This window comes from Microtus oregoni, unplaced genomic scaffold, assembly GCF_018167655.1.
Source record: "Microtus oregoni isolate MIOR12 unplaced genomic scaffold, Mior012 000011F_ref0000422, whole genome shotgun sequence".
Classification (NCBI taxonomy): domain Eukaryota; kingdom Metazoa; phylum Chordata; class Mammalia; order Rodentia; family Cricetidae; genus Microtus; species Microtus oregoni.
Genome location: NW_024543070.1, coordinates 30,571,032 through 30,593,163, shown reverse-complemented (window position 1 = coordinate 30,593,163; position 22,132 = coordinate 30,571,032). Strand labels below are relative to the sequence as shown.

The 22,132-nt window shown below is 37.5% G+C and overlaps 1 protein-coding gene across 6 annotated transcripts in view; it reads right to left on the bottom strand.

Annotated features, from left to right (window-relative positions):
• Window positions 1–22,132, bottom strand: part of LOC121453452 (nucleolar protein 4) — a 350,206-nt gene that overhangs the window by 47,458 nt on the left and 280,616 nt on the right. For all 6 annotated transcript variants that reach the window (XM_041660248.1, XM_041660243.1, XM_041660246.1 and 3 more), the window contains one exon: window positions 14,088–14,201. In XM_041660248.1, coding sequence (XP_041516182.1) covers window positions 14,088–14,201 — 114 coding nt within the window. The remainder of the gene's footprint in view (window positions 1–14,087; window positions 14,202–22,132) is intronic.

Here is a 22,132-nt window from a genome sequence, read left to right as displayed (position 1 = left end):
GAACTTTTAAAGTTTACTAACTGCTTTGAATGATAGCTTGAAGTTCAAATATTGCCCAAATGTTAAGGATGGGAAGATTTTATTTTACTGTAAAAAAATGGCATTTAAAACAAAATTAAAGTGCAGAATAATGAGCTGTACAAATCATATCTTTAAATTCAGCGTTGTCTTCACTTCAGAATTTGCCTTTGTTGAGATTTGTTGTTTGTTGCAACCCAGATATTTTGCTGCAGTTTTCGTTTTCCTTTTTATTCACTTTTGCTCCCAATCCCAAAAGGCGATTTATATTTTTAATTCCTCCAAGGCCAAATTATGCAAATAAGATGCAACTTCCCTTCTTCACCCTTGCATTTTGTGAACCATCTGCAAAAGGGAACTGCAGTGCACTTAGGAGTATGGACATTGCAGTGAGCTGCTGGTAAACACTCCAGTGCTTCTCAGGAGCCTGATCCGAGCAGGGTGCAAGGTTGGGCCCAGCTCCACACCTCCCTTTTTTTTTGTCCCAGGAGATTTAAGTGGTTAAAAGGCACTAGGGTATCTGCTATTCAAGATGCTATTGAATATGGCTTTAATGGTCTCTGCAGAAGTCTTGTAATAGTGTTAAGTTGCTGTGTAGACAATGTATACATTATATACAGCCAGAAAAACAAAGCAAGCATCTTGAAATGTAGCGGAAACTAATGGAAAACTAGGAGCCTTCTATAAAGCCTTCATCCTTCAGCCCTCTGTATCAAAGTCTGTGTTTCTCTAACCTGGTTATGGTGTGTGTCTGTCAGTTCCTTTGTGTGGAAGCCTGAGACTGTCTTCAGGCGTTTGTCTCAGTTGTTTCCTACCTTATTCATGGAGACATGCTCTGTCATTGAACTCAGAACTCACTGGTATGTCTAGTCTGACACTAGCCTCTGCTTTCTTAGCCCTGGAATTTCAGGGGCACCACACCCACTCTACTAGCTGTTCCCTGGATTCTTATTATCCCAGCCTTGGGCATAGCACTTGCCTGGCCAGGGCGTTACCAACAGATCCTAATCCTTGCTAATTTTTTAAAAAAAATTCCTATTTAAAAATTTCATACAGGATTATAACGTGTTTTGATAGAATCCCATTCCCCAACCCCAACATATCCACCCACCAATTTTATCCCGAATTTCATGGGGTTTTGTCTGTTTGTTTGTTTTTTAATACACCAAATGTTCTTGTGCTGCCGATTTGTGAGCCTTCTAATAGAACGTAGTTCCACCAACCGCTCTCCCAGAAGCCAGAAGCTATCAAATAAAAGCTGAGGCCAGGTACAGGCTATGTTCCTTTGAGGTCTCATTGGCTCCTGCCCCAGATGATACAGGCTATTGTCATTGCTCTTGATTACTCTCAGAATTGTACAGTAAGATCCTGTCACTGAAGACACCACACACTTGGGTCTTAGGACACCGAGAAATCAGCCTGGTACTGTTCCTACCTGCTGCATTTAAAGAGCAGTTTTGTGTGTGTCCCTTGAGACACACTTTTTAACCTGATTACCAGTGGCAGTGTAATGGGGTGCATGCACATTGGTTATACTCAATAAAGAAGAAGATCCCCCAATACCCAATGTGGCTTTAAGGGCTGTGAATTTGTTGCCACACCCAATGTTCCTTTTATGTTCTGTTTATGCTTTTCACTTTAAATGAGTTGTCTTGAGTGTGTTCTTGATTTCTATCACTTCTTTTTATTTTGAAAGAAAAGTTCATTTTTTTTGTGTGTGGGAGGACAGAAAAGGGAAGAGATATTAGACTCTTACTAGTAACATTTAAACAGTTTGTTTGAAGCACAAATGATTGCAATGACCATTCCTTTAGTCTTCACATATAAAAACTTAAAGATAATTTGCTAGTATTTTCCCTCTTGAACAGAGTTAGAAGGGATTCTATGTTTTGCATGAATCATTTCACATTAGGTATAACTTATGGACATAAACCACCTTAAGAACGTCAATAAGACCTTTCCTTTCTGTGTGCCTAATACATTTACATATATGTGAATATTTTGTACATAACTTTATGTAGTTAGCTTTGTATATAGTTTTCAGATACAGAATACACATATGTACATAAATATATATATGTACATATAATTCTGAAAGAACAAAGTAAATAAAAATGGTGTATAGACACAAGATATATTATTTTGTAGGAAGGTCTTATCTAGTTTCAAGAATGAAAATACTTTTAGCAGCTTTGTTTAAAAATGTTTTCTCTCCAATGTCTACTAGTGGTATACATGCTGCTAGTCCTTCAAGGACACAAAATCATCATTGCTTTTAAAGGGGGCACTTTCATGGAATGTGTATTTGAAGCATTTGATCAGAACTAAAGAAAAAAGATGGCTGCGATGAGGCTTCATCTCTATCCCTGTATATTGATGCTCTAATGTGCTGCATTGGGTATAGAACATGCTCCATGGCCTGCGCTTATATCAAACTGCTATATTCAGCCCGCTGCTATGACAACTATCAAGGGGCAAATGTCAGGTCAGCTCCCTGCATCTACGCCTCCCCATAATTGCTTTGTCAGAAACCTAATATCTGGCTTATTTCTCTAGCAGAGCAGTGAAAAGCAACAGGGGCCAAAAACTAAATGCTGAGGGATTCTTAGTCTACTCCGTGCTCATACCCTTGCTTCCACAATACTGTGTTTGTATTTTTCCTTATTTGTTGCTAAATTGATGTTCACTAGGCTGTGTCCTGGCATTTGAAACTGCAGCATCAATATGGATAACTGACTGGCTGCATGGTACCATTCTTGGGCTTGGGCAATGTTGATGTTTGTGCAAAGTCTCTTTTAAGACTGACTATTTGTTATGCCACATCTAGCCAACATATAATTATTATTAAATGCCTATCCTCATTCTAATATGAAACTGGGCTTCTTTGGGTCTCAGAATGATAAGTAGGCAAGGCTGTTTAATCCCAGAGAATGATAAAAATCAGAGTCAAACACTATTCCGAGATACCTGGAAGCCATTACGGTGTAGCGGGACATGTGTCAAGTTCTAAAATACATTGTGTTCAGCGTTATATAGTGAGGTGAATTCAGTGTGCGTACCAGTGCCTCATGGGGGGGGGGTACATCTTCAACAGATACACCATGAGGTGAATATATAATAAAGGCCAGGTGTGGGGCAGGGTTGTGAACGGCTGGAAAGAAAGTAGATCTGCTGATGGAAGAGTTAGTTAAGCTCATATTCAAACTCCCTCAACCCATCAATGTCACTCAGAAAGACAGAAACCAGGCACAGCCAAGAGACACTTCTATTTTACCTCTGCAACTCTGAGTTGTAAGAAACAATAGCAATACATATTACCTGTGTCTGATAAACCTAAATACAGGAATATACGTGCAAATGAACTTGAACTCTCAATTAAGTATGATGCTGTCTAATGCTCTGACTTTTCATGGGTATGGTTGGTTGGTTTGCTGGTTGATTTTGTTTTGTTTTTGTTTTAACGTTAATTGAAAACAATACTGAAAGGTAAAGACAGTAGAACTGAAGTCTGGACCCGGGCATATGAAATGTTTGACAGATGCGGCCACTAGAATATGAATAATCACTAAGTGCTATTTCACTATAAGTATAGAAAGGAACTTGCATTTTAGAAACTGACTCGAGGTGAAAGTTAAGAAAATTCACAGACAATAGGACAGTCTTAAGGATAACTTGAAAGCCTCATTGGACTTTGCAAACTGGCTTCATAGGCAGTAATTAATGGAATAATGATGCAATTGAATTAAACTAATGTGGCCTTTAGAGTTCTGCACTCATAGTAACATTCAAATTCTTGCATGCTGAGAGCTGAAATTCATGAAGCTTTCTCTATTTTTTGGAACATTACTCCCAAATCAGAAGGGGCATGAATCTTCTGCACTGGATATGTCTTTTTTTATCCTATTAAATGAAAACTATCTTTCCAGTAACATAAGCAAAAGCAATGAATGAATCTCTGACAAGGTAGGAAAAAGGGAAAGAAGAGAGGAATGAAGACAAAAAAAAAGAGAGGGTAAAGGAAGCAAAATCTAAGCTAAAAACTAACACTTTTTACAAATGTTATTTTCATAAAAATAAGTTGGTTTTAATCTATATATTATACATTTATGTTTAATGTTGTTGTTATAATTATGTTTTGTTAATGACTGAAGCATGTGTCATGATCCCTATGTGTGCCAATAGTATGCGTGATGGTGTGTGTGTGTGTGTGTGTGTGTGTGTGTGTACACAGGCCTTTGTGCCCATGGAATGTGTGATGTGTGTATATAAATGAGCACAGGTATGCATTGCCATGCTGCCTATGTGTGGCCATGGTACGTGTGATGTGTGTGTGTGTGTGAGAGAGAGAATGAGCACAGCTGTGCATGAGCCATGATGCCTGTGTGTGTCCATTGTATGTTTAATGTGTGTGTGTGTGTGTGTGTGTGTGTATGTGTATGGACAGACATGCAAATGCCATGCTGTCTTTGTGAAAGTCAGAGGACTATTTCAGGAAGCTGTGTTTTCCTTCCACTGTGCTGAGGCAGGTGCCTGGCTGCTGGGCTTCATACTCCACGTGGGCTGGCCCCTCTACCATTCAACTCCCCTTAGATGTTGTGGGATTACAGGTGTGGGCTATCATGTTCAGAGTTTTCACATGGATTCTGGGGATCACACTCAGACTGCTAAGGTTTGCAGAGCAAATGTCTCTTAAAAAAAAAAACCATAAACCTCCAAAGCCCAAAGAGCTCCTCTTTCTGGGAACATGTTAGCAACCTCTGAGTTGCATGCCCATATAGAGACTCACAGGACATCTTGAAACTCCCACCTCCTCCTATTTGATTTCTAAGGGCTTTGATCAGGTTACCTTACTCTTCTGCCTTCTCTATATGTCAGCTGAAGACAGTCTTTCTGTCCTCTTTTTTCCTATTCTCTCTTCAAATAACTAATTGGCCAAAAGAATGATGTTTTTACAGAGAAGTTTCATGTCTGGTTACTTGAATTACATGAGGATTTTCTTTTCTTGAACATATGAAGTTTTTGCTCACATTGAGATATTTTATACTTAGGTTTAACTGTAGCTCATTTTCATCTTTGACTTTCTGGTCTCTATCCAGAAATCAGAACTATCATATCTATTAAATGATGCTTAGATTTTTCATTAAGGAGTTAGAAAACACAAACGTTAGAGACAAAGAAGTATGTCAGTCCCTGCCATGTTTTTGCAGGTGCCAGAAGGACCCACCTCATTTTCTTAAATAAAAGAGCCCAGAAATTTTACAATAGGAACGGAAAATTACTCGGGAGCTGGTTGATCTACAAAAGAAATCTGACGCCTGGCCTTTTCTTCCTGCTGATGTTGCCGGTAACAATAGCAGAAAACTTCCCACAGAACCCTAACACCCTGAGCAGTGGTTTTCCACAAGTCTCCCTCCCGGAGTTTGAGTGAGGGATAATGCTGGTGCCACGCAGAAGTGTAGGAGTCACTGTGATGACTAAGGCAAGTCATTTTTTCCCCTCATAATTATTGCTGACAAGGTAGAGGGCATTGAGGGGACCATAAAGATGAGCTTCCTGATGCTGGGAACTTCAGAAGCTTATTAATGGACTAGTAAAAAGAAAAACAAAACTGCTGTACGAAGACCGTCAGCCTCCCACACCATAATGAGAAGGAGTCCATGTGAAGACCACCAACTAAAACAGACGCCTGCTTGGTACACTCTTTAGAAGATGGTGTGTTCGGTTACCTCGTCTGCAGCCCCTGAGCCTACTGCAGATGCTCCAATGGTACACAGCTGAACTAGTAACCACGAGACAACAGTACATAGAAAGACTGACAAGGAATATAATTGTTAAGTAGGACTACTCTTCAGCTCCTTTAAAGTCCAAGCAATGTCCATTCAAGTCTCAATATAAGACTGACTTCCTGTAAACTCTGTATTTCCTGAGTCTGCTAGAGTCCTTGTATATACTTCATATGTGGTGTCAAGAATAACAAAATCTCTTTCTTTGGAAAATAATATCCAATTTTCTGAGCTTTGATATCCCTTAACTTCATAACAGATGTGTGACTTCAGTACAGTTTTCCCAATATATGCAATATGGATCCTTTTCAATTACTAATGGCTCGTAAAGTATATAAATTAAGGGGAAATGATAGAACAAGGAATGGGCAAATTACAAGATAAAAATGAATTCATTTGTTGCAAACCAGATACACCAGACTCATCATTTCTCGGCAAAGCCTAAAAATAGCCGTTTTAAAACAGCATGAAAAAACCACCTTGTTCACGGAGAACGAGTCAGCTGTATGTTTTCCTGGCTTTGACAGCAAAAGCATATCAATATGCTATGCTGAATTCTGTGTCTGAATTCAACCTACCTATTCATCCTGTAGGCACCATCTACCACCTTGCAATTGATAACATCATAAGCTAAAGACAAGCCTAAAAATTAAAAGTGCAATCTTCTATTTAAATATGTGAATATTTTACATGAGTTCGGGACAAAAAGCAATAAAGTAGGCAAGTGATGGAGAAATCAAATCATCACAGAGTGGGATTTCTGTTCAGATTCCCAAAGGGTTCAGAAAGGTCACACACAATAAGCCAAGCTGCTGAGCTTCCCATTGTCCTACCTGCCCAAGAGAGAATCAGTTCATCCTACTTGTGCCTCACACTACTGTCTACAGACAGAACTATAGGGCTACATTATCCCTGAGACACATATAGATTGGTGTGTGTGAGAAAAAAGTGAATGAAATAACTTATTTATTTAAGTTAAATTTATGTAAGAAGAAAATGAGTGAAATAATGACATACTCCAAACAGAAATAAATTTACCTTCACTTCTTGAAAATGATAAAAATCATCTAATTAATTTAGTAAGACTGTAATAACTACTTTTTGATATAAAATATCTTTAAGATAGAAAGGCAATTTTGAATGTAACTATATGAACATATATTATTTGATATATTCTGAATTACCTGAGCTAGGTTGTGATAATAAATAAATGGCATTTCAATATTACTTGTGTTTATTGTGTCTATTTATCAGTGACAGACATGATCTCTATGATTATTTTGTTGCAATTGAACTTCCATAATTATTTTAGGCATATATACCAAATTGTAATTAAAATATAGCCACATCCTGGCAAAACACATCATAAGAGGCACCTCCACACTGCGAGAAACTCAGCTTCCCCAAGGTTTTATGGATGGCATCTTATTACACACCTGCTTGTGAAACTCTCCAGACATGCAAAGTCTTCTCCGTCAGCACTTCTCTCTGGCAAGCCCTTGGTGTGTGCGTTATTTTGCAGAGCACAGCAGAATCCTGCCATCCAGCTCCATGTCCTACCATTTCTTTCCAAAAATATCAAGTTGAGGTCAGAGAAATGCCTCAGTTGATGGAGTGCTTGACGCACAAGCATCTAGACCTCACTTTGATCCCTAGCATCAGTGTAAAAGCCAACTGTAGTAGCACATACCTGCATTTCTAGTGCTGGAGAGGCAGAGACAAGTGGACCCCCAGGGCTTGCTAGTCAGCCAGTCTAGCCAAGTGATGAGCTCCAGGCTCAGAGAGAGACCCTGCCTCAAAAAATAGGACGGAGAGAGTTGAGGAAGGAACCCTATGTTAGCCCCTTACCTCCACACACATGCATGTGTATTGTATATACACGTGGCACAAGTGAACACACACACACACACCCTGAGCTTCTTTTATGGAGACTATTGTTTTAGGTATCAAATGGCATCTATTGTTTGGAAATGCTCTTCATGTCAAGAATACATCTGGAAGGTTTACTGCTGTCAATATCTCCTCTTCTTAAGATCTAGCTGAAACAGTCCCTCCTCTTGAGACCCTTCCAAGTACCCAGAAAGACTTCACAGGACTCTACCTCAGTGTCTCCAACAGTCCATCTACACAGTGTACCATCTGCACCTCACCAATCTTCAATAGAACGAGAGTCTCTTAATGAAAAATGATGCCTTATATAGTTTCAATGTGAGAGTTGCAATGACAGCTTAATAGTTTTCCAGAATTAAAAATCCAATATAATAAAGCAGTTAACAAGGTCAGGAAAAGCTATGTTAATGGCTTCTTGGGAAACTTTTCCTCCTTTCTATATTGGCTAAACTTGCCTATCAGAAAATAATGCAAATTTACCAAATAAATTATTTTAGGATGAATTTAGAAAGAATTTTCATCAACCAATCCTTACTAAGTCAGATAATTTAATATTTACAGAAAGAGTAGTTCAAATAAATAGAAAAACCAGAAAGTTTTAAAAACTTCCCGTACAAAAGTTCTCAATTGTGGACACCAGCTGAACTCACTGATATTTGAGTCTAGCCATTATCAGGCTAACCCTACAGAATATTAGCGATGCAGTTAGTCTGTTTACACAATGGAAACAGCATTGCAGTCAAATATTTTTCTCTGCAAAATTTTCTCTGTTTGTCTATCAAACTGTAAGAGGTGGGAGGAAATGGGGGAAGAAGAGAGAGGGGAAAATGTGTTTGGGATGTAAAATGAATAAAAAATTTTAATTAATAAAAATTGTAAGAAGCAAGTGTGCTATAAAATGGGGAATAGAATTTTTAGTAAACATTTCCTTATTAATTTTTCAAATTGTCAAAATTCATGCTGTATGACTGAAAAATACCTTAAAAATTTTAAGTCAGTATTAACATCAAGCACAAGATGGCTATCTTAAAGAGTGAGTGTCTTCCCAAACAAGTCTAATACACTGGGAAACTTTTACAGTGTCTCTAAATATTGGTTTATCCAGGTTTATAAAATATGACAATTTCCTTGGCCATATGTCTAAGATGTCTCAGACAATGCTGTATCCTTTTATGTGTCTGCTATTAATATCCTTATTAATGAGGACATCATTGTCTGGCAACATATACTGTAACATATAGAGCCCAAAATTATCATAAAATATAAAACAAAGAATATTTTACAGTTACCATCAATGGGGCTTTGTTTTCCTTATTTAATATATTTTATCCTATACATAGAGGAGCAATGTTGAAACATATTAAATGATTTGAAAACATAAATCTTTCTCCAAAATATTGGCAGTAAGAAAGGAAAATGCTAGGAGCATACTTAAGATCCAGGAATAGTGACAAAGAGATAGGCACTGGCAAACTTAGAAAATAGGTTTCAAGTCATATCTCAGTTACTACAACAGTTTGTAGTTAAATAATAAAATTTACTGAAAATATAGCTTTCAATTCAATGTGTGGTCAAGCTTATCGTCTTAAGGAATTAAAACTGTAGACATGATGAAGAGGCTTCTTAGCTCAAAATCTGTTCCACGAGGCTAGTGACTCAGTGGGTAGAACATTTTCCTGGAAACATGAGCACCTGATTCCCAGAACCCATACAAAATCAGAGAAAGCCGAGAGCTTTTGCATCTGTACTACCAGAACTCCCAAATCAGAATAAGGGGGAGGAGACAAGAACCTCTCCCAAGTCCCATGGGACTCCTAACCTGGCATATGTGAAGGTGGATAACAAAGAGAAGTTATTCTCGAGCAAGGTAGAAGGTGAAGTTGTCCTCTGATCTCCACGCATGTGTCTTGACACAGACATAAATGCACATACATACTCATAGGCACACCATGTATACACACGGGGGTGGGGATTTTAAAAAGACAAAATTGTCTCAGTCAGTGTTTTTGATAGTTTTCAAATGTATCAAAGACAAAATAAAATGTATAAAGATTCTCTTCATGTACAGCTACAGTTTTAGTGTTTGCATCCATAATGGCATGTCTTCTACTAACAGGTCCACTCACTAGCGCCCTAGCGGAGCAAGGGAGAAATCATGAAGAAATGTAGACTTCAGTAAATGCATCATGGTTATGTTAAAAAAAAATACAATAAGGAACTGTGGACTTTATAGATATTTCTAAGCCTTGAGCCCATAAATTCAAGCAGGATATCTGACAATAATTTGTTTTAACTTAGGAGAATATCAGCATTTTATTATTCTCTTCCCTCACTTTTGATTAGATCAAAGTAATTAAGCAACAGGCCAGTCCCACCGACTGGGTTCTTGAATCGAATGACAGGTGCTACATCCCTTTCATGCATCCTTTCCCCACTTTTCTCAGTAACTGCACAAAGGGGTATCCCCCGGTGCTCACCACTTTCTCCTTCAAGGACAGGAGACTCGAGAATGCTTTGGGGTGGGGGGTAGCCCCCGACCGTTTGGTTTTAGGTGAACTCTTCTTTAGAACTATCAATGAATGCAATTCGAAGAATGGAAGCTATAAATTAAAAAAAAAACATCATTTCCAAACTCTTAATATTAATCAGTGATCAAGCATGTGGACAAAATGTGTGATACTCCTCAAAAAATCACAAAAATTTGACATAAACAAGAAATAAGCAGCCAGCTAGGATCTGGTGTCACTCTGTCCCTTTTTGCCCCAGTTTATCTTCTTAAATGCATTATAACCTAGATAACATCTAAGCGTATTTCTGGTGGGACTTGTCTATAACCCAAAATATCACCAAACAATTGGGGCCAGCCTGGGCTACAGAGTGAGACTTTGTTTTAAAGGAAAAAAAAATCGAAAAGCAAAACAGACAAACAACCAAAACCCTAAACTACAGCAGAAACTCAGAATGATAAAGAATGGAGAACAAGCAAGAGAGACATAGGAAACTCTTGTTCCAAATTTTCACTGTCAGAGATGAAAAAGTGAAGTCTGACATTGCTCGTGTATTTTTTTTCCAGTACCCAAACGAGGGAGGATTTCTTTTTAATCATGAACAAATTCCATATTTTCGTATGCAAGACAGAAACCCTGCATATATCCTGGTGTGCATAGTGATTCCCTTCAGTTCCATGAACTCTGATGTCTGATGAAGCTCTCAGTTCTGACCTTGCCACTGGCTGGCTTCAGTCCTGTGCTGCATAGATTTTATGAAATGGACATTTGAAAGAAAGAATTTAGCACATCCATAACATCTTTCATGTTCATCGATCAAACAGCTCCATAAAATCCAATTAACTCATCAAACATCATAAACGATGAAGAACATACATAATTAGAGCTCACTATGTGGCCAGCCAGTGGCAACGAAGGGTCAGGGTGAGGCTTAACACAAAAACAGAATTTGACCTTTCAGGTTTTGAAATTTTATGCTTTTACTTCAGTCAGCTGCTGATGAAAAACCTCTAAACCATGGGCAAATTCTAAGCATTGTGAGCCTGGTTACAGGTACATGAAGAAAGCATGGTTTCAATGCCAAGAGCCCATAATTAGACAAAGATTTGGATCCAACATCGGAGTGATGCTGTCAACAGAAAGGAGGGAAAAGAATGATGCCATAGAAGTCTTCGTGTGGCATCTCAGATGAGACCTACAGAACTTGTCATAAGAATAAATGGTTTAAAATTTGTGAAATGCTAATTCTATGTGTTGTCCTAGGATTCAGGGCATGTAACCAGGCTCTGGCCCTTTCTTGGGTTACCTGCATTATTTTAGGGTCACAATGACTTCAATGTGCCCTCTGAGAGCTGAGACACATAGCTGACTGCTTTCATGCAGTTTCACCTCACATCAGTCTTCATACTGTCTAGACCTGCACTTTATGTTTATGTGAATATTACTACTAGTTTAATAGGGTTTTGTATTTGTATAGTGTCTAAATGATTTACAAAAAAACTATAAAATACAATTTATTCATTCAGTTTCATGTTGGTATGTATATGAAGCAGGATATCAGAGGACGCCTTGGAAATCGTTTCCTAGTGCTAACTACTTTCCTCTTGACACAGTCTCTCACTGGTATGGAACTCACCAGGTAGGACAGACTGTGTGGCGAGAGAGTACCAGGGTCCTTTCTATCTTGCCTCTCCAGCTTTGTAGCTACCAGTACCTGCCACTATGCCCAGGGTTTTCCTGTTGCTTTGTTTGTAGGTTATAGGGATTGAAACGAGGTACTAATGCATAAAAGGCAAGTGCTTACTGTCTGAGCCATCTTCTCAACTCATAAGATGTAATTTAATACATTGGTTTCTTACTTATTACATGCATCTTAAGACTTGTAAACCTATTTAGGCAAGAATTACATCCATCTTGAGACTACTAAATGTATATATTTCTATTTCAAAGTAGTCAACTTTTCATTATACAATCACCATGTTCTAGCAAACAAAGAAAAATAGAATTGAAAATCTGAGAGCAGAGTCAAGGGGTCACTGGTACCTGCCCATCCCAGTCTAAGGAACAGTAGCAGGCAATCTCATCCCTAAATATTGCTGGTAGTTTTTCTTTAATTGGTGGGTGCTCTAAGAAAACAAGCACTAGTCTTATGTAATGACCTTTAACAGTGACAGCACAAATGTTAACAGTAAATGACTAGCGAGGTGAGTGTGGCATTTCTACCGCTCGAGATAATCAAGCATATGGTGCATAGACACTTAGCTATATAAAGACTTACCAAACCATCACAACAACTCTGAGTTCAGTATATGTCTTTATCTCTTTTACAGCTTACTACAGAGTGCAAATATATTCCAGAGTCAGTAGGTGCTGCGTGTCACTGTCCGTCAAGCAGGAAAGTCCTTTTAATTCTAGAATTTGAACATTTTAGTTTTTAGAATTAAGATCTTTTTCTCAAATGGACTTAGTCTGACAAGAGATTATTACATCAGACATTAAACTATTGGTGGTTATCTCTAGCTTCACTGCTACTGAGATAACGAAAAAGGACCTAGATAGGAGAACCTTCTAGGTCGACCTCATTGCTGCTTATTTTGCTACCAGAAAAAATGCTTAGGATGTATCATGAGTCCTCTTTTTTTAAGGTGCTTGTGTCAACTCTTGAGAATTAGGACTGTTGCAAATATTTTTTCTCATGAGGAGACTGAAGCACACAGATATGACCTAGCTGGCTGTCAATCAGTTATTGGGAGATATGAGAAGCAAAGTGAGTTTGGTTATTCTACAAATACACAAGCTAACCAGATGGCAATGTGTATAGTACTGTAGCCTACCTTATGATAAATTTCACCAATATAAAGATGATAAATCATCCAAACTGAAGAGTTGGGCATACAAATATATACTGATATCACCATTAATAATTCCAAAATTGGCATTTTCAAATAGTTTTTATCGAACATTGATACTACATTTTGTTTAGCCATAGGCTTCATTTTTTGCAATTTTGGACTATAAATACATAATATTTTATAATAATCAGTACATAAAATAATGCCATTCTGAAACATCTAAAAGATATTCTAATCTTGAAATAGAAGGCTCTTTTTGCATGCTTGAGAAAAACTATTGAACTAGCAATTTACTCTACAATCATCTCAGCTGCAGTAAGTGTGAAGGCCCCACTGTATAAAATTTAAAAAGTCAGAATAAAGCAAGCCTTTGTAGGTAGCTTATAATGTAACACAGTATAATTTAGATAATTTACTGTGGATAATTAAGAAAGGATGACAGTAGAGGAAGAGAAGTCTATTGTGTGGATAGGAAGGAAAGACAGAAAAATACAGAACTAAAAGAGCTACGAAGAAAAGCGCTGGTGAACAGTGTACCAAATATGCACCCATTGCATATTTGGTACACACTTCAAGCCTCAAGAATAGAATTCTCAGATATTTAATTAAGAAGAGTAAATTTAGGACATGGATATCCATTAGATTAGGTCCCCATTTAAGATTTTCTAATCTTTCAGAAATTATCTGTACTTCGATTATCATCAGCACAATCTATTGTCATTGGTAGTATAGTAACCCCCCCCCCCCAGCAGTGTAGAAGTATATGACAGTACAGACCAGACAGCACTGAAGGTAGGTTCATTTTCATTACAAATGAACATATTTGAGTCACGGTGATAAACGGCAAGGTAAATTTGAATAATATGATAACCAATCAGCCAGAACCTCTTAGTCAGTCATTAAATTGGTACAGGAAGCTTAATTCAGTTTTGCTATTGCCCTCTTTCCACCACAGATTTTTTGGTTTGGTATGAATGGATCAGCAGAGCATTGCATTTTTCCAATCCGAGTCTGCACTCCTCCACACTCCTCAGTACCTGGGCTTTATCCAGACGCATCCTCTTGGCAGCATTTCTACTCTCGCTTTCACAGGCTGAAGCCAAGATACTCTCTGCAACTGCTGAAGTAAGGTGGGAAGGGATAGGTCGAGACTAAAAAAGAAGAGAGAAAGAATATGAAAAATTATTAACAGTATCATTAACAGACCACATGTCAGAAGAGCTCAGAAGACCACCAACATGGGCAGGAGAATCTATTGCAGTAGAGGAAATGAAAATCGTAAAGATGGAAAATGAGAGCTAGTTAGAGGTTAGAGCTACAGCTGCTACACAGACACGCCATTCATTCCTGTGCCTCCGTGGCCACAAGTACTTATCCGGAATCATTGCCTTGGAGTATGAACAGGCAATGGCAAGACTGCTGACCATAGTTTGCAAATAAACATGCCCATTTAATCCTTTTATGAACATGACAATGCACAAAAATTGACAGAACAAAAACAGCCAACAGCGCTGTCACAAAACAAAGAAACAACAACAAAAACCTGACACCACACCATGCCAAAGAATCTGATTTTTTTAAAAAAAAGTGTGCGCACATGAGTGTGTGTGTGTGTGTGTGTGTGTGTGTGTGTGTGTGAGCATCATGTACATGGAGGCCACAGGATCACCTCAGATACTGGTCTTCATCTTCCACCTTGATTGAGAAGTTCTGTTATTATCACTGTGTTTTCCAGGCTAGCTGGTCCAGGAGCTTCCATGGTTATCTCCTGTCTATACCTCCCATCTCCTTATCAGAAAAATGTAATCATGGGTGTTTGTTACCACGCCCTGCCCGTAAGCCAAACAATTGTAATGGGGATAGCCAAACAATTGTAATGGGAATAGTGCAAATGCTTACTGAGGTTCTATTTTATGAAGAATATATATGGTTAAAACACCTAGAACATTTCCTACCTTACTTAAATACAAGATAACACAGCCAGCCACACAATGATTTCTGTCTACCCAAGGTTTTTTTTTTGTGTGAGATTATTTCCTGTATGTTTAAATCCATGTTTTCCCTTATTTTTTAAATATGAGTTTATAGTAATAATTTTATAGGCACATGTTGGAAATATATCTTCTACATAGGCTACACAGAAATTAATTAATAGCCTAACTAAGCTAATTATAAAATGTGGGCAACTCTGCAGATCATTTATTATAATCATTAAAAAGTTTTCTATTCTTCTTTCACATAATTATATGCAAAAGCATCTAAGTGAAAGATGAAATGCTTAATGATATAGCACATTTTTAATTAAGATAAGCAAATGATAGATTAAAAAACCACATGAAAATTAAGTCACAGAGATAATAATAAAATATTGGGAAATTGAAAAAATACGTATCCTGGAAGCCGAGCATGCATTTCAGCATGACTCTTCAGGGATTTCAAAGCCTCAGCACAAAATTTATATGACTACTTACTTATTTTTGGATTAAAAATATCATTGTGTATGTTGAAGCCCACGTGTGTGAGTGCCAGGAAGCACATGGAAGTCAGAAGATAACTTCCAGAAGCGGATTTTCTTATGCATTGTGGATCCAGGGATTTGAACTCAAGTCACTGGACTTGAGTATAAGTTTTTAACTACAGAACAATCTTGCTAGCCTCACATGGGTATTATTGGTTAGAAATCTCTCATATGGTTCAGACCTTTTTCACTTTGTCTACAAACGTGAACATGCCTCTATTGTATAGGTTCCATTTTATTGACTTTTCCATGTAAAATGTGCTTTAGAAAATTGAGACACAAAGCTCACATCTGAAATAGTACTCTAGAACAGCTATAGAGTCCACCGTGTTTTAACATATAGAGGAAGAAATTTCTGCGGTATTGAAATAGAACAGCTCTTATGCTGTATGACCTAGAAGGGAACTTTTGGGGTTTTTTTTTCAGCTACTTCCTTGCTGTTCCCACTTCCAGATCATACTCGCTGGGTCAGAAGGAGTGGTGGCCCCAGGGTTTCTCTTCTGATCCTTCCTGTGTGCTGTCTGGAATGTTGGCTAGACATCTGACAATAAAGAACCATAAGGTTCAAAAAGTCACTTTTCTAAAATACAGAGACGAGAGAGATCCTGAAACAGTAGGAGGCAATGATAGATGTGTTTCTGAGGAAAATTATGCCAGGCTTTTGCTTCGAGAACAGAGAGGGTCAAATGAGGCAAACCGAGACGAAAAGTTCATTACAAAACTTGTATTGTTTCATTTCACTGTCTACTTCAAGTATGGCAAACAAAATGTAGCACAGTGTCAAATATACATTGAACAATAAAATCAGTCTCCCATCAAATTATGACCACTGCCTGGCAAAACAATAGAATCTAGACCGTATGAAAACCTCATGCGTTTTGCTTCCTGCAGAATTTCCTTTGAGGTAAAGTTATAGTAGAGGGTGGAAGAAAGTGCATTCTATAATGAAAAAAAAAATAAATTATTTGGCTTGTAGCTGGTGTTATTCAATTGGGGGTTATGAGTTCACAAAGGTCTATCTGCATTATTAGACTTTTATCTGGTCCCAGGAATGGAACTGATAAACTCAGTTACATACCAGCAATCCTCCTTTTCTTAATCCAATTAGTAGCAATCACACAGGGTACAGGCTTACATACCTCTGTTCCTTGTCATCTTTAAAGTTCTCTTTGTTGGGTATCTTTATTCCAAATTGGATATAAAAAGTTACAAAATTCAGTAATTTGATTGAATTTTACTAATGAGCATTCAAGTTTCTTAAATATGAGTTATGTTTTATTTCTTGTAAAAGTTTGTTGAACAAGAACAGAAAGTACAAGAAATATTTTTATTTGAAATTATTCCATAGAAATTCTTTCTGTTCTTTAATTTAAAAGAAATTCAAAGAACTAAGCCTGAGCTGTAGCTTTCACTCTGAGAGTAAAAGCTGTATTTCATAAGAACTTACATCATGTTCTTTTGAGAAAGTCATGGGGATTGAGGGCCTTTCCCACATGTATGACTGGTCTGGTCAGGCACAAGGAAAGAGTTCTACCTGAGTGGAACAAGTTGTTCTTTTAAGGTTACCTGACAACTAAAAGTCTCAGACTTGGGGAGAAAATTAACTTCAAAATAAAAGCAATCATACTCTCTTCTAATGAGTGGAGATAGAAGCAGACCTACAGACACAAAATTGATCACAAACAAAAGATAGATTTTTTTTTATCTGCTCTACTTATGTGACAGCCATAGATGGCCTTTGGGACAAAGTCACAGGCATAGTTTGTTTTCCTCAGAAGTCCGAAGAAACTGGAAGCCAGATAGATCAATTTGCCCTAGGACAAACACCTACTTTTAAAAGTTAGGCTTCCTGGATTTCAGTTCACCATTCTTTCTTTCACATTGTATTGCAATTAGCACTTCTAAATAATTAATGGTTAATGAAATAAAAACCTTATCTGCAAACTGACGTGCTAATTCAAAAATAAGCAGATAGAAGTCAGACTAAATTTATACTATAATCCAAATTTATTCAAGATCGTTGGACAGAAGAGAAAAGTGAATTAGCAATTTGCAATGTGAGATGTTTTTTAAGATCCTCAAGTCTCAAATGTATAATCTATGTGTGTTTCTAAGCAGAATCCTATGTCATGTGAATATAATTTTGAGATTACTCTCAATAATAATTCCTACTGGGAACTTGGGATTAACATAACTTAATACAAAAAGCTTAGATTCATCGTCTAACTTTCAAGTCTTCAAGAAAATGTATTTACATTATTCATTCTTTAGAGAAAGCCAAACCAAAGCTTGGAGAGAATGCATGACTTGTCCATCTCCATTAATCACACAGATTCCCTGGGATTCAAACATGTATGATGGCAAATTGTAAATACTTTATAGTAAAGAATTATTTTCACCTGATAATTCTGGTGAGCAAATACAAACTGGAAGATACATCATTGCAGCTAACCTCATTCTGTTGCTGAACAAGGAATACATTTGGACTTCTCTAGCATCTTTATTTTGGGGTGATTTAAATCCTTTGCTTACACTTCTCCACTAATTCCTGAAGGCTACGTTCTGCCACAATCTAAAGTCACAAATTTTTAGTGTTACTGTATCCAGAGGGCCACTCAATTACTTCACATGAACCAAGCAGTTGGGCTTCATTTCATGGCTGCAGTGAAGGCTTAGGAGGCTCCTCACGAACTAATAAGCCATAGAGGCCTTTGATTCTAACATTGTTGAGACCATAGTAAAGGTCTGTATCCACTACATCGCTCAGGGATACCTCACCTAATGACAATATAGCTAAGGTAAAAACCATTGGCTTGATTTTTTCTTGATGATTTGCCTTTTATTTATTTCCCAGCTCAGTTATTCATATCAAGAAGGTGAGAAGAAAATAAATCTAATATTCTGTGGTATTACGTGAGGGCACAATGGTACCCTGAGTCCTCTCCTCCCTTCTGTCGTCAAACTTAACAGCTGAGGACAGATTCCAGTATTTCTTCTCTAGTGGTAATGTAACTTTAGAATATGCTAAGGGCTTTATTCATATTCTAACAATGGCAAAGATTAGGTTTCCCTCCCTTATTCCTAACACTGGTTATAAGTACAAATGTTTTCATGTGGTAAATGAGTCACGACCAAAGTGCAAAGACTCTAAGGAAGAATTTGTAGAAAACAGCACCTCTCCTGGTGACTGTGATTTTAGTAGACATACTATGTGGTGCATGTATCTTAAAGGAATATTCCTGGCATTGATTAAAATGTAGACAAATGTAGCTGGGCAGTGGTGGCTCACGCCTTTAACCCCAGCACTCAGGAGGCAGGTGGATCTCTGTGAGTTTGAGGCCAGCCTGGTCTACAAAAGCCAGTTCCAGGACAGGCTCTAAAGCTACAGAGAAACTCTGTCTTGAAAGACCAAAAAAAGAAAGAAAGAAAGAAAGAAAGAGAAAAAGAAGAAAAAAATTGAGACAAGACAAATGCTTCTGTGTGTGTTTGTGTGTGTGTGATTTATACCTACACCAGAAATTTGCTATTTCTCCCCCTCCATGTGAGCTAAACTCTTAGTAATTATCTCTTCATAATTAACAGTCATTCTCCACTGGATCCCGAGCTGAACTTTTCTCTGCACTGATCCTCCAGTCATAATTATCTGGGTTCAAATCAGTGGGGTTGTGTCACCCAACAGATGGCTAAATGGTCACATGGAGCTTTGGAGTTAAAAAAGTCACATTTTAATTGGAACTTAAGATGTGATTTCTGTTGGCACCATGGAGATGTATCTTCCTTTTCAGAACCAGGGGAAATGTAGCAACAAATGGTGCCAAGTTTTAGCTTTAGAAATACATATTAAACAACCTTAAGATGCACTGGTGTTTGGGTATACATTTAAGATACTGTAGAATTACACAAAAGTTTCAAAAACTCAATAATATAAATCTACTTATGGGATAATATCAGAGTGCTCTGCAAACTCTACTTCTTAAATGTACCTCAGTAAAGTATTAGACACATGGAGAAGCAGCTATGACATCCACCGAGGTTGTGAATAGAATGTGCTCCCAAGACACTTAGAAAACATGATTCAGTGATGAAAATTTAGGTAGCATCTGTGAATTAAGAGTTTTCCCTTCTCTTCTGGTTACTTAAAGAAAATCATTATTAAGGAACATGCTATTTATTTGATGTGAACACACTCTGTTTCCCCAAATGGTATATCAATGCAAAAAGGCATAATCATAAAGGCTGCATAAAAATTTAAGCTCCTAAAAGGCCCACTTTATTTGATGGGTTCTATGGTTCATAGACACTAGTATTATAGAGATAGGTTATTGACTGTATTGGACTGACCCAGGTATCATCCTTTGTTTATTTGCTTCTTTTGTTTTTTGTTTTGTCTTGTTTTTTAAGACAGGATTTCTCTGTGTATCCTTGGCTGTCCAGGAACTCAATCTGCAGATTATGCTGGCCCCGAACTCACAGAGATTTGCCTGTCTCTACCCCTGAGTGTTGGGATTAAACTTGTGAGCCACAACAGCCAAGCTAATACTACCTTCTTTTATTCAACAAATATGTTTAATGAGTGTAATTTAGAGTCAAAAAACTCTAAACTTCAGAGAGAAACATATACAACTTTAATGCTTATAACTTCTAGCTTGTACTGGTACAGCGTCTAACACATAGGTTTTAAAACATCAGTAATAGATTTATACTTTGTTTTCAGGAATTCTGAAGTATTTTTCAAAACATTGTAATAAACATATGACAAAGAGAATATTTAATGTTATTCCCAATTTCTGTGAATGTTTTGAAAGGCTAACATAGTTGTATTTACACAGTTTTCCCAGGGTGCACAGACTCTGAGTGCCATGCAATAAGCAGAGTTGCATTCCGCCATGGTCTCTGGGCTGTGTCATTTGAAACCTTAACTACAGGTAACCTGAGATTTTAAACCAAGACTTGGGAATGTGGTGAAAATCTACTTTGGCTGTCCTTAGTAGTGTCTTTAATATAGTTTTGATAAAAATGACAAGCAACAAAGCTGTACTGATTTCATCTGGCCTCCTGAGAATTGGCCAGGAAGTTATGGAAGTTCATGGATTGGTTCCCAGAATCTGGCCCAAGAGGTCAGCATTTGACTCAAATAGGTGAGGTGACTCAATGTTTTTCCGGGGGACCTGAAACTTGCAGTTAGAGGATTTCTTTTAGGCTGCAAGTTTTCAGAAGTCCTGAGCACATTTCCAGCAGATAGAAAGGAACGATCTGACAGATAAACTACTACAGAGAAACACAGCTAAGAATGGAAGGAAATCAAACATCAGCTGTGGCCAAGGGGTTTATGGGGGAAGAACTGGCATCATTATCTTGAGAAAATTACCTTGATTAATTTTAAAGGAACTGAAAACTATAGTTTAAACAAAAGTATAATGTAAAATAATTGGCATTTTGGCTTTTAATGTAAGTTTACTTTATATTGTTCATTCTGGATACATCAAAACAGTGCCTTACTATAGTGGATGCTGGCCTTGAGTTTACAATAATCCCTCTCCATGGCCCCTCAGTGCTGAGATGACTGATATGAACCACCACATATACTTCAAGCAAGAGCTTTCATTTATGAACTAATGATTCATATGTCTTGACCTTGATTTTTGAATATTATTGGTCATGAACAATGTTGTTTCATAAATAAATTGGAAATTAATGTCTTGCAGCTTCACTCATAGTAGCAGCATTTGACTAATGCCAACAGATATTAGAATTGGCCAATATGCAAGATAATGAAAATACCATGTTATCAATTCTAATCGGTTCGCCCTTCACTTTTAATCTCCACTAGGAACGTCACCTACATCTGCAAATATTTGGTTATATATTATTACACGTAACAACACAGACTTGTACATCATGGCACCTTTTCCCATCACCACTAACTACAGATTGATTCTCTTCAAAGACGGTCACTACTGTAACTACTAATTCACAATATTTACCACTTACATAAAAAAAAAAATCAATGTGCTGAAAGTCAAAGAGGAGTTAAAAATAAGTATCAGGTAAACGTCTTTAGAGGAAAAATTTAATTTTTAAATGTATGAATCTTGACATTTAGTTAGCAACAGGTTTTAGAAATTAACTCCCAAGACACTGAAGCATTGTCACACAGTAAAAGCCACTTAACTCTCACTTCCTTTCCATCACAAAGTAACAGGCTATTTAATATCTTTTCATTCATTCGCTCCTTCACTCAACAAGTTTATTCCAGATGAATGCAGTCTGTTAGCTGTCAGGAGCAAGCACTAGCACTCTGGAAGATGGTGGGGATGGCACAGATACACAAGTTCAAAAGCACAGTAGTCAGAAACTGCAGGAGCTGAGACTATATATTGGTAACGACAATAAGACAAAACTAGAGAAGATGCACAGAAAGTGAAATCTGCACGTAGAAGAAAGAGACTGGAGATTACTCTTAGAAAGGTGATTTAGCAGATGAGCACACATCTGGTCCAGTCCTATTAATTCATAAGGTAGAGACACCTAGTGGATTTATAAAAGCGGGATTTAACCTGAGGT